This window comes from Leguminivora glycinivorella, chromosome 6 (assembly GCF_023078275.1).
Source record: "Leguminivora glycinivorella isolate SPB_JAAS2020 chromosome 6, LegGlyc_1.1, whole genome shotgun sequence".
NCBI lineage: Eukaryota > Metazoa > Arthropoda > Insecta > Lepidoptera > Tortricidae > Leguminivora > Leguminivora glycinivorella.
Window position 1 is genome coordinate 13,184,134 of NC_062976.1, and position 12,633 is coordinate 13,196,766.

Consider the following 12,633-nt stretch of genomic DNA (forward strand, 5'->3'; position numbering starts at 1 on the left):
CGTTACACGCTCGGTTTCGCTGTTAATCGCCGAGCATTTTCCTTCTATCTTGATTTAGTTCTGTGGTGTCGGGCCACGCTCAGTGTAGGGTTCCGTAGTTTTCCGTATTTTTCTCAAAAACTACTGAACCTATCAAGTTCAAAACAATTTTCCTAGAAAGTCTTTATAAAGTTCTACTTTTGTGATTTTTTTCATATTTTTTAAACATATGGTTCAAAAGTTAGAGGGGGGGGACGCACTTTTTTTTCCTTTAGGAGCGATTATTTCCGAAAATATTAATATTATCAAAAAACAATCTTAGTAAACCCTTATTCATTTTTAAATACCTATCCAACAATATATCACACGTTGGGGTTGGAATGAAAAAAAATATCAGCCCCCACTTTACATGTAGGGGGGTACCCTAATAAAACATTTTTTTCCATTTTTTATTTTTGCACTTTGTTGGCGTGATTGATATACATATTGGTACCAAATTTCAGCTTTCTAGTGCTGACGGTTACTGAGATTATCCGCGGACGGACGGACGGACGGACGGACGGACGGACGGACGGACACAGACAGACATGGCGAAATTATAAGGGTTCCCAGTTGACTACGGAACCCTAAAAAGTCAGACGCGTCCCATAATTTGTTTCAATCTTTATACACAAGTTTTTCTTTCAATAGCAATAGCTTACGTAAAAAAACTCTAATATTAACTTAATGAAATATTTGTAAGTAGGATATTGAAATCTTCTTTCTTCGTTGAGCCATCACAACTAACTTACAAACGGTCTTAACCATCTGCACTTCTGAAGGCGCTTAAGTCATTTTTGTTAATAAAAAAAAACCACAACGTTCTATGAACATTGGTCAAGTGCGAGTCGGTTTTCGACTTTTCCATACAAAGAACTCATGAGCGCCTGAACGACTGTGATGGCAAAGTTAACTTTTCGCACTTTCAAGACTTTACGTATATATCTCGGAAACGATAAGAGATAGAGCAAAATGGAATTCAGATTTGGGCTTTCGGTGGCACAAATTCTATGTTTTCGTCAACAGACACCTTTTTTTGGATCGATTTGAACAAAATTTTGCTCAGTCAATTTATAAACGGTCTTAAGCGCCTCCTTTTTAGTAGGAACTTAAGTCATTTTGGCAAATGAAAAAAAAAATTGAACAATTTCTAAAAAGAAAAAGACAGAAATGAATTTCTTTCTACCTGTCCAACACGTTTACAAAATTTTAAGACATTTAGTAACTGCTTGCAGCGGCAGTAAGTGAAAAATCTTAATTTGAGTTTTTTTCTCGTAAGTCCGACTTACGCTTGACTGTAGATTTCTAATAGGTTTTCCTGTAATCTACAAGTAGAGGGCTATCTCGTGTATTTTTTTTTTAAATTTTACACTAAGTAGTTTCGGAGATAAGGGGGGGGGGGGAACGGTCATTTTTTGTCTATTTTCTTAAATTACTTCTAAAATACCAAAATATAAAAAATATATTTCAAATACTCATAAAATGCTCTTTCATTTGATATGTAACACAATATAGTTTTAATAACTTTGATTTTTAATTTTCAAGTTTACCCCCCAAAAGTGGCCCCTATGATTAAATTTCATTTAATTAAACTACATGTCCGTCTTTGGGTCACAGGTTTACATATGTGTACCAAATTTCAAGTAAATCGGTCCAGTAGTTTCGGAGAAATCGGCTGTGACAGAGGGACAGACAGACACGCGAGTGATCCTATAAGGGTTCCGTTTTTCCTCTTTGAGGTACGGAACCCTAAAAAATGTGTGTGTCCGGGGCCTCTAACTTTTGAACCATAACTTTAAAAAATATGAAAAAAACACAAAAGTAGAATTTTATAAAGACTTTCTAGGAAAATTATTTTGAACTTGATAGGTTATAGTCCGAGTTCTTAACCAGATGTACAGTCCGGTCTGGCAGAAAGCATGAAACTTGGCATGTATGTAGCTTATAGGTTTATAAGAAAATATGGAAGTAGAAACACGCCGAGGTGTCAATGTTTCCCCTCTTTCCCCCCACTTTTGTATCCCTGATTTCAGTTTTTTAATATTTCCATGAAAACCGTGAAAGCTATCATCACGATGTCTTGGAGAAGTATATTCTTCATAAAATTCTCTACAATATTGTCTATGGATGTATAAAGATCTAGAACTTATAATTTTCAAACTATGCTCATTTTCCCCTAACAATATTTCTCTTTGATGACCTGAACGATAAGTAAGACTAGCGACTTTGCTCTTTTACCTGTGGCGATGTTGCTTCACAAAATTGTCCCTTGGGTGAAACTGATCCGATTTAGCTCAATAGTCATGAAATCGCACGTCACTACCCCCCACAAAGACAAAGGGAAAGGGCCGGTTTCCTCGGTGAAATCTATGCATTAAGTACGTCTTTTTGCTCTTAGCGACTAGGGCAAATCGTATATCATTTTCGTATAATATAGGGACGAGTTAATCATTTCTGAAAAAATCGTTGCACCTTTTCATACAAAATAACGATTTTATAGCAAAATAATGTTTTTTTATGTATTTCATTAACTATGGAAGTTATGGCATCTACAGTTACATCGCGGCAATTATCAACAAATAAAACATAGGACAGATTAGCCAATAACCCAGTTCTGATGATGGAATCCTGGAGAAGTCGACGGAACTCCTCAAATATTAAAGGCATAAGATATAGTGATTTTTGTGTTTCTATAAGAACAGCATGCATTTATACGTTCAGAACAGTGACAAATCGTTATTTTTGTATGATAAGGTGCAAAGATTTTTTCAGAAATGATTAACTCGTCCTTATATTACACGAAAATGATATACGATTTGCCCTAGTCACTAAGAGCAAAAAGAAGTAAAGCAGTTTTCACCGAGGAAACCGGCCCTTTCCTCTTATCTTTGTGGGGGGTAGTGACGTGCGATTTCATGACTATTGAGCTAAATCGGATCAGTTTGACCCAAGGAACAGTTTTGTGAAGCAACATCGCCACAGGTAAAGGAGCAAAGTCGCTAGTCTTACTTATCGTTCAGGTCACCAAAGAGAAATATCGTTAGGGGAAAATGAGCATAGTTTGAAAATTATAAGTTCTAGCTTTATACTTCCAAAGACAATATTGTAGAAAATTTTATGAAGAACATATTTCTCCTAGACATCGTGATGGTAGCTTTCACGGTTTTCATGGAAATATGAAAAAACTGAAATCAGGGATACAAAAGTGGGGGGAAAGAGGGAAAACATTGACACCTCGGCGTGTTTCTACTTCCATATTTTGTTATAAACCTATAAGCTATATACATGCCAAGTTTCATGCTTTCTGCCAGACGGGACTGTACTCTCATACTAAGTAGCCGTTTCCGCCCCGCACTATTAAACAGTTTTTGAAAAAAATAAGGGCAACTAGGAACCCTACACTGAGCGTGGCCCGACACGGTCTTGCCCGGTTTTTTGCCATAAAAAATATATATTGGTATACCATTAATTGAATGGATAGGCAATCATGACTGTAATCAGTTTATCGGTTGCCATGGCTAACAATATAAATTATTCACGTGGCATCGGTTTCACGGTTTGTTTCATTTATTTGTTCTTTGTTTACGAGTATTTCAATTTTAGATAAAGGGAAGGTTACAGGACGTACATCCTGAAACCTTGTACATTTATAGAAGCATATCTTTCGGCTCTCGTTCTGACTGTACAATGTAGACTGAACTTGTCTTAAGTACTCAGTTTTACGAAGGGCGTTAGTATAAACTTCTGTTACATGAATAACAATCAATCACTCCAAGAATGGATGAAGTACTAAGTATAAGATCTATTTGATATTGTCTAAAGTTTTAGTACAACTCACAATTTACATGGCATGACTACCTAAAGCCGATATTAACCAACCAGACTTCGGAGTTTTGTCTTTTTTTGTTTATTTATTAATCAAACTTATAGTTGCCTCTACCCTAGTTGATGGGTAAGATGTATTCTTGGCGTTAGTTAGATATTTATCTTGTCGCTTCTTTTCATTGCCTATCTCTTTCGCTTTTATGTGCATCGGACAATAGGCTTTTATCGGATGAAGAAACACTTTACCCTACATATATTCAGAGGCGTACTTATCCCAGGGTCAGGGGGGCTGGGTCATGCTCATGGCCCGGTAGGCTCTTTTTGGTGCGGATTCTGCCTGCCTAAATTGCAATCAAGCGGTAAATAATCGAGTTTACCTTATTAGCACACATAGAAGACCTTCTAATCTGCGTCTTAATATACTGCAGACAGAGTGCGCGGCCCTGCCGCACTATCTGAGGCTTGACATGCGTGGGTGTCGCGAGACACCAGCCGATGGTCGCGGACAGCCGGCGCGACACCGCCGCGGCCGCCGCTGATGAGACCATGGTGCTGAACCGACGCTTTGTGCGGTCCAGCGGCGAGAGCGATCGAGATGGCGTACTGCGTTGAACATCTGCAAATAAGTCAGCGTCAATTGTGATTGCTTGTATTATACTAAATACAAAAAATCTTTATTCAAAAAATATAAGTACATTTCATGCAGCGGATGGCCGCCCGGTAAGCAGAAATTGTCAGTTATATATTGCCGAACGTTAGGAGGGACTCACAAATAAATAGTAAAAGGGGTGAAACATTATGGAATTAATTAATAAGGTACAGCGGGGCAAATCTCGACTTGGCGGCAATACCCCGCTGTACATTATACGCCTTCTTGTCTTGTTTTGTCTTGAACTTAGGCAACTATAAATTTAAAATCTTATCAGAAATCCATTAAAGTACTCAATTAGACCAGCCTCGAGTTTAACATTTATTGCCTATAGAAATCTATTGAATCTTAACCTATTCAAATTATAAAACAAAGTTGTCGAGTTGCGAGTTGCTCAACAATTACTCAAAGTTGAGTGAATATCGGTTTCGCTGTGAATAAATACCTACTTACATACGCGTCCTTAACCCTCTCTGTCTCTTCTCTCTCTTCAAGTATACACGTGTACTACACGGACAGGAGAAAATTTAGAAACGGCCGCGTTTTAACTTAATAATATTGGAGGTTGCATACTTATGTACAATGCTGGCATAAAGTATACCATTAGTTATGTTATGTGACATCAGTTTGAACATTTATGTTTTGTACGTCGTGTTTGTAAATATGTCACTTTAAATATATTGCTCGCCACGTGAACAACTAGTGTTTCCATCAGTATTCACACTCTGCTTAACCCCAAAATAACAATAAAATATATATATATATATATTGGGGACACCTTACACAGATCAACTTAGCCCCAAACAAAGCAAAGCTTGCTACTTGTACTATGGGTGCTGAGGGACGATATACATACTTAAATAGATAAACACATACTTATATACATAGAAAACGTCCATGACTCAGGAACAAATATCTGTGCTCATCACACAAATAAATGCCCTTACCGGGATACGAACCCAGGGCCGCATAGGTAAGTACTAAAAAGTACGAAACCCTCGGAACCTTCGAAGTCCAACTCGCACATAGCCGATTTTCTTATTTACCTGGAAGTATTATTTTTATTTGTTCAATATCAATCAACTTTATTCATCTTGGTAAAATTTAAATACCTATACTTACCTACTTATTTTATAAAACTAGCAAATAATTATTTAAGTAGGCACCTAAGGCACTGGTCCTACCGCGGGCTAGTAAGCTACGAGCTATCGGCTATAAAAACGAACAAAAGAACAAGCACTCCCGTGCAAATAAAAGAGACACGGAAATTTTGATAGGGCCATTTCTCAAAATTTTGGCACCGACAGGTGGAAGATTTGCTTTTTTTTAAATGTCGCATTTAAAAAAAAATTGTAGGGATCGTTGAATGCGTCTCAAACATTTCAAAAATGTCAAAGGCACCGATATCAATTAATTATTTTAGAAGTTATGATCGATTAAAATTCAGGTGAACGACATCATGATCAGCGACAACAGCAGCAGGTTAACGACAAATTAGTACAAATTTGTATGACACATTTGACAAGTTAACGACAAGCGTCGCTAACCTGCGTCCGTAGTCGATCACCTGTAGTTTGGTGGTCATTCACCTGATATGGACGTCATTCACCTGCCCATCAGCATTATAATAGTTTTTAACCGCCGCCCAAATCTCAAGGAAGGGGGTCATTAATATTTTATACTCGACCTTTAAATAAAATTGTAATATAATAGCTACGAGGGGCGTTCAATAAGTAATGATAATGAGTATTAAAACATAAGAATATGAGTATCCTTATATTTTTATAATTAAAAGTAACTCTTTTGTGATTTATTTACATATTAAATTTTTTCAATTATTATTTGTTTGCCCCCTTTAAAAATTAAAATCTTAACGATAGTCTAAATACCATGTCAGTAAGCACTTCACTTCATTATACTTCAGAGTAGCGATTATTTTACAATTGTATTTAAAGATCGGGTATAAAATATTAATGATCCTTATATTATCTTCAATATTAGGTATGTCACTTGTAGCTTGCAAATACACTAACTTGAGCAGCACCCTCGGCAATTTGAGGGTTCGGCCCTGTCGACTGTCATTTTGAAGGCCAAAAATATTATTATTTGTTTGTTCAAAATGTTCTTATTGTAACTAATCATTTTTTTAATATTAAAATGATTGTATGTTCTTCTTTAATACTAACGTAATTTTGTTTCCAATCTATATTCTCAATTTTCGTGATAATCTGTAAAAATCGTGAACATGACCCAAAACAGCACCTAGAGTTTTTTTGGATACCATACCGTTTGAAAATGTATCTATACGAACTTTTTTTATTGATGTTACTAACAAAGGATAAACCCAGCTTTAATTTAAAGTATGATTATTTTTGATATTCATGTCAGAAATGAACTCACGACATGTCAAATATCCATGAAAACATGCTCTTATTTTACTGAAAATGTTCATCCCCCACCTTGTGTCAATTATTTACATATCAAAGAAAAACAAATGAAAGTAGTAAAAATTTGAATTATGCAATTTCACTTTAACGAGTACTGCTACATGGACAAGTTAAGAAAAATTAAATCAAGATACAGGAACATATCCATTCTCATTACATTTTGGACGTCCCTCGTACTCTGAAGTATAATGAAGTGATTTCACTTCAAGAAATCACTTGCTTACTGACACGGTATTTAGACTATAATTAAGATTTCATTTTTTAAAGGGGGCAAAAAACAAATGAAAAAATTAAAATATGTAAATAAATTACAGAAGAGTTACTTTTAATTATAAAAATATAAGGATACTCATTATTATTATAATAATCAAATATAAGGATACTCATAATTATTCTAGATTATGTTTTAATACTCATTATCATTACTTATTGATCCGATTGATCGCCTCTCGTAATGATTCATCTGGCTTATGACAAGTGATCGACGTGTCGGTTTCCTGTCACTGAGTCGTTCACCTGGCTTTATCGCACAGGTGAAGGACACACACCACATAAAACCAACAATCCTTTGAGAAATGCAGCCTAAACCGATATAACAGTAATACTTTTTCTCATTTAACGCACAAAACAAACATTGAAGGTGTAAAAAAGTATTATTACGATTGGTAAATTTATCATTATTGTCGTCACCCTGTCCCAAAATGTCGTTCACTTGCCTATTTTAGCCAGGTGAACGATGCACAGGTGACCGACAAAATGCCAGTTATTTCGCCAAAACTCAAAAAGTATTTGCCGAACGAACTAAATATTTAGGTGCCTAAAAATAAGCAACAAACTACGAAACATATGTTACAGTTAATGCAGTATCTCAAACAATAACCAGTTTATGATTGACAGAATAACGACTACTTATACTTACCCGTTACAAACTCCCGTTCGAGGTAATTAAAATTTTCTATTTTCTAATCAAGGAGTAGTGAGCACGTGCCGTTGCTTGCAGATGATGGCCGATACTGGCGGCTTTGATTCATGCGGGGTGGGGTGGCAGAGGTGGAGTAGGGATCGCACATCGCACAGTGCTTGCGAGTTTGTCTCGACTAGATCCCTTAGGAAGCCGAGCGCAGCGAGGTGTTTTATGAAAATGAAAAAAATTCTATCTTTTTATCATATGGTCCGATTTTGACAAATCGTATCTCAAATGAAAGATATTGATTAGTGCAACTTAAAAAAAATTAAAAAAAAAATATTGTTCAGAAAAAGTAACAAAAAAATTGAAAAATGTAAATTTTCGTATCGCATTAAACAACTTCAAAGAATGAATGACAAAATGTAGAATATCGATATACGAGTTTTTTTATATCAAAGACAGATAAATTCATAATTGAAAACTAAAAACCGCATCGAAATTGGATCTGTAGTTTTTAAGGTACAAGTTGCCAAAGTTGGAAAAGTGTAGTTTATATGATCACTTTGCAATTCTTTTGCCAGAAAGTCAGAAATAATCTATTTTTTTTAGACATAAAAGTACACAGTGACAGTACACATCAAAATAAAAGTTTTTTTCTCGAGGATGTCATAATTTAAGCTCTTAGAAGGACGAGCGTGGTGAGGACTATTAAAAACTGTTAAAAAAAATTGTATTATTTTTGTGCTTTGTTCGATTTTGAAAAAAAATGTGTCAATTGAAAGGTATTGTTTAATGTAATCGAAAAAAAATTTTTTAAAAAAAATTGCTAAAAACGTGTAAGAAAAAATTAAAAAAACCTTAAATTTTCGTATCACGCTGAAAAACTGCTAAGAACGACAGATAAGATATACAATGTCGATATATGAGTTTTTAAAATCAAAGACAAATAAATTCATAATTATAAACTGAAAACCGAATCGAAATCGGATCAGTAGTTTTTAAGATACAAATTGCCAAAGTTGGCTTAGTTTGTTTATATGGTCGCTTTTAAATTATTCAGCCAAAAAGTCAGAAATAATATATTTTTCTTACAGCTAAGAGTATGCATTGATAGAAGACATCATAATAAATGATTTTCGCTGAGGATATAAAAATTTCATCCCTTAGGAATCCGAGCGTAGCGAGGTCTGCAACGAAAAACAACAAAAAACCAAGTTTTTTTTTTATGTTACATAAATTAATTTCTTTCAACTGACACACGTTTTGTAAAAATCAGACCACCCAAAAAAAAAACTTGTTTTTTTGTTGTTTTTCGTTGCAGACCTCGCTACGCTCGGATTCCTAAGGGATGAAATTTTTATATCCTCAGCGAAAATCATTTATTATGATGTCTTCTATCAATGCATACTCTTAGCTGTAAGAAAAATATATTATTTCTGACTTTTTGGCTGAATAATTTAAAAGCGACCATATAAACAAACTAAGCCAATTTTGGCAACTTGTCTCTTAAAAACTACTGATCCGATTTCGTTTCGGTTTTCAGTTTATAATTATGAATTTATTTGTCTTTGATTTTAAAAACTCATGTATCGACATTGTATATCTTATCTGTCGTTCTTAGCAGTTATTCAGCGTGATACGAAAATTTAAGTTTTTTTTAATTTTTTCTTACACGTTTTTAGCATTTTTATTTTTTTATTTTTTTTTCGATTACATTAAAAAATACCTTTCAATTGACACATTTTTTGTCAAAATCGGACAAAGCACAAAAATAATAGAATTTTTTTAACAGTTTTTAATAGTCCTCACTACGCTCGTCCTTCTAAGGGCTTAAATTACGATATCCTCGAGAAAAAAACTTTTATTTTGATGTGTACTGTCACTGTGTACTTTTATGTCTAAGAAAAATAGATTATTTCTGACTTTCTGGCAAAGGAATTGCAAAGTGATCATATAAACTAAACTTTTCCAACTTTGGCAACATGTACCTTAAAAACTACTGATCCGATTTCGATGCGGTTTTTAGTTTTCAATTATGAATTTATCTGTCTTTGATATAAAAAAACTCGTATATCGATATTCTACATTTTGTCATTCATTCTTTGAAGTTGTTTAATGCGATACGTAAATTTACATTTTTCAATTTTTTTGTTACTTTTTCTGAACATTTTTTTTTTTAATTTTTTTTTAAGTTGCACTAATCAATATCTTTCATTTGAGATACGATTTGTCAAAATCGGACCATATGATAAAAAGATAGAATTTTTTTCATTTTCATAAAACACCTCGCTGCGCTCGGCTTCCTAAGGGATGAAATTTCGATATCCTCGGAAAAAATCGTTTACTATGATGTCTACTATCACCATGCAAAGCGGCTTGCTTCCATCTAAAAGTGCAGCTTTTTTTTCATAACTAGTATGACTAGACAGGTCAACGACAAAAACGGCCGTGGACAAACTTTAAAGCCAAATAACTTCGAACATAAGTGTAATATTATTATCAGATAGTCTAGTTTTAAAAGTTAAGGATATATGCAAATAAAATACAGCAATAAAGGTCAGTAAAGTTAATAATTTGTGTACTTTTCAACAATTCAAAACATGAGTACTCCGTGTTGGGACACGGAAGGTGAACGACAAAACTTAGTTACAATTATTATTTATTTCATTAATATAAAATAAATCGATTTCAAAGCATCAGGCCTCTATGTAAAAACTGTCTTTTAATATGTATTGATAATTTATTTATGAAGATATTGTATACTAAAAAAAAAGTTCTAACATAAACGTACTGACAGGTGGGGGTGGCAAAATTTTGAGAAATGACCATAGCTCACCGCTGGGCGAGTAACTATAACATCGCCGTGTCTCTTTTATTTACACCGGAGTGCTTATCTTTTGTTCGTTTTTATAGCCGATAGCTCATAGCTTACTAGCTCGCGGTGGGACCAGTGCCTTATGATAAGAAAGTTTGGAGTTAATCAAAAATATTACTTTGATAATCATTGAAATAGCGTGCTAGTCAGTGCTAACCTGGGTGGCTAGCCGAATGGCACAATCGCTCACGAAACGCTCACGAAACGAAGCGCTAGTAGATATCTATCTCTATCGCGCTTGCGTATTGGCGCGACAGAGCCAGCGGCGTATCGCTTTCGTTTGGCGTCGGAGAAATGCCATTCGGCTACGGGGCCAGTACACACTTATTAACATGTACATGGACTGGACTAACATGGACTGTAACATGTACTTACTTGCGTATTTTTACATGCAATTAATATTCCCACCCTCCCGCCGCACATACCGACTCAAATAAATATAACATACCATTACCAAAAATAAAAAACCGGCCAAAAGCGTGTCGGGCCACGCTCAGTGTAGGGTTCCGTAGTTTTTCGTATTTTTCTCAAAAACTACTGAACCTATCAAGTTCAAAACAATTTTCCTAGAAAGTCTTTATAAAGTTCTACTTTTGTGATTTTTTTCATATTTTTTAAACATATGGTTCAAAAGTTAGAGGGGGGGGGACGCACTTTTTTTTCCTTTAGGAGCGATTATTTCCGAAGATATTAATATTATCAAAAAACGATCTTAGTAAACCCTTATTCATTTTTAAATACCTATCCAACAAGATATCACACGTTGGGGTTGAAATGCAAAAAAAAAATCAGCCCCCACTTTACATGTAGGGGGGGTACCCTAATAAAACATTTTTTTTCCATTTTTTATTTTTGCACTTTGTTGGCGTGATTGATATACATATTGGTACCAAATTTCAGCTTTCTAGTGTTTACGGTTACTGAGATTATCCGCGGACGGACGGACGGACGGACGGACGGACGGACGGACGGACGGACGGACGGACGGACGGACGGACGGACGGACGGACGGACAGACAGACATGGCGAAACTATAAGGGTTCCTAGTTGGCTACGGAACCCTAAAAACTCGACACGTGTTTCACCTCTCTCCGAGGCCTCCTTGTACATATTGACACGGACTGGACTTAGTAAGGTCAGTCGGGGTAATAGTAACTACGGGATAATTGTAACTAATCGAAATATCTTCCATATTTTACACTATTTACTGTAGTGTCCAGATAGCGTATCAGCTCTTTCATCATTTCACCGTAGATGGTGTTGATAGACCTAATGATCTCTGATCTACACGACCGTGTAGTTTTCGATGAAATCGGTAGTATGCGCGTGAGAGACAGCCTTTCAAACATTCCATAAAAAATATGGTTTTAATGTGATTTAACATTTTTTTCTACAGTTAGTTGCATAATTATAAAATAGGTATTTTATGTTAGTGTGTCTTTCAATCTTCTGCTCCGCTCAATTTGCGATGGAGGCTAATTTTGACTATTTGGTAGTCTTAATTGTCCCGCCACATTTTATATGAAAATCAACAACACTAGTTATGTACTCGATTCGAGGTTTTGTATCGATATTAATACCTCATATTTTAGTGATAAATCACAGAATATATAATAGTACAAGTACAGAAGGCCCACTGCTTTGATGTTCACGAAATGCCGCCTTTTTAAATGCCTACAAAATTCTAACAAAGAAACGAGTCGCACGTGCGCAGCGTCAGACGATAGGGTTGCCTATGGATTAAAACGAATTAATTCTCAGATAAAATGTTATACTATATATTCAAGTCTAGGTATATATACAGTGTTTATATATATTTTTGTTTAAGCCTTCAGCATCACAAGCCTTATTGAACTTTATCAATAATATGCATGTACTTGTAGCGCGGCGATACAATCGCGGAGTGAGCCGC

The 12,633-nt window shown here is 35.2% G+C and overlaps 1 protein-coding gene across 1 annotated transcript in view; it reads right to left on the reverse strand.

Moving 5' to 3' along the window:
- Positions 1-12,633, reverse strand: part of LOC125226868 — a 162,004-nt gene that overhangs the window by 20,571 nt on the left and 128,800 nt on the right. Inside the window, exon 3 of the mRNA XM_048131022.1 lies at positions 4,221-4,459. Within this exon, the coding sequence (XP_047986979.1) occupies positions 4,221-4,459 (239 nt within the window). The remainder of the gene's footprint in view (positions 1-4,220; positions 4,460-12,633) is intronic.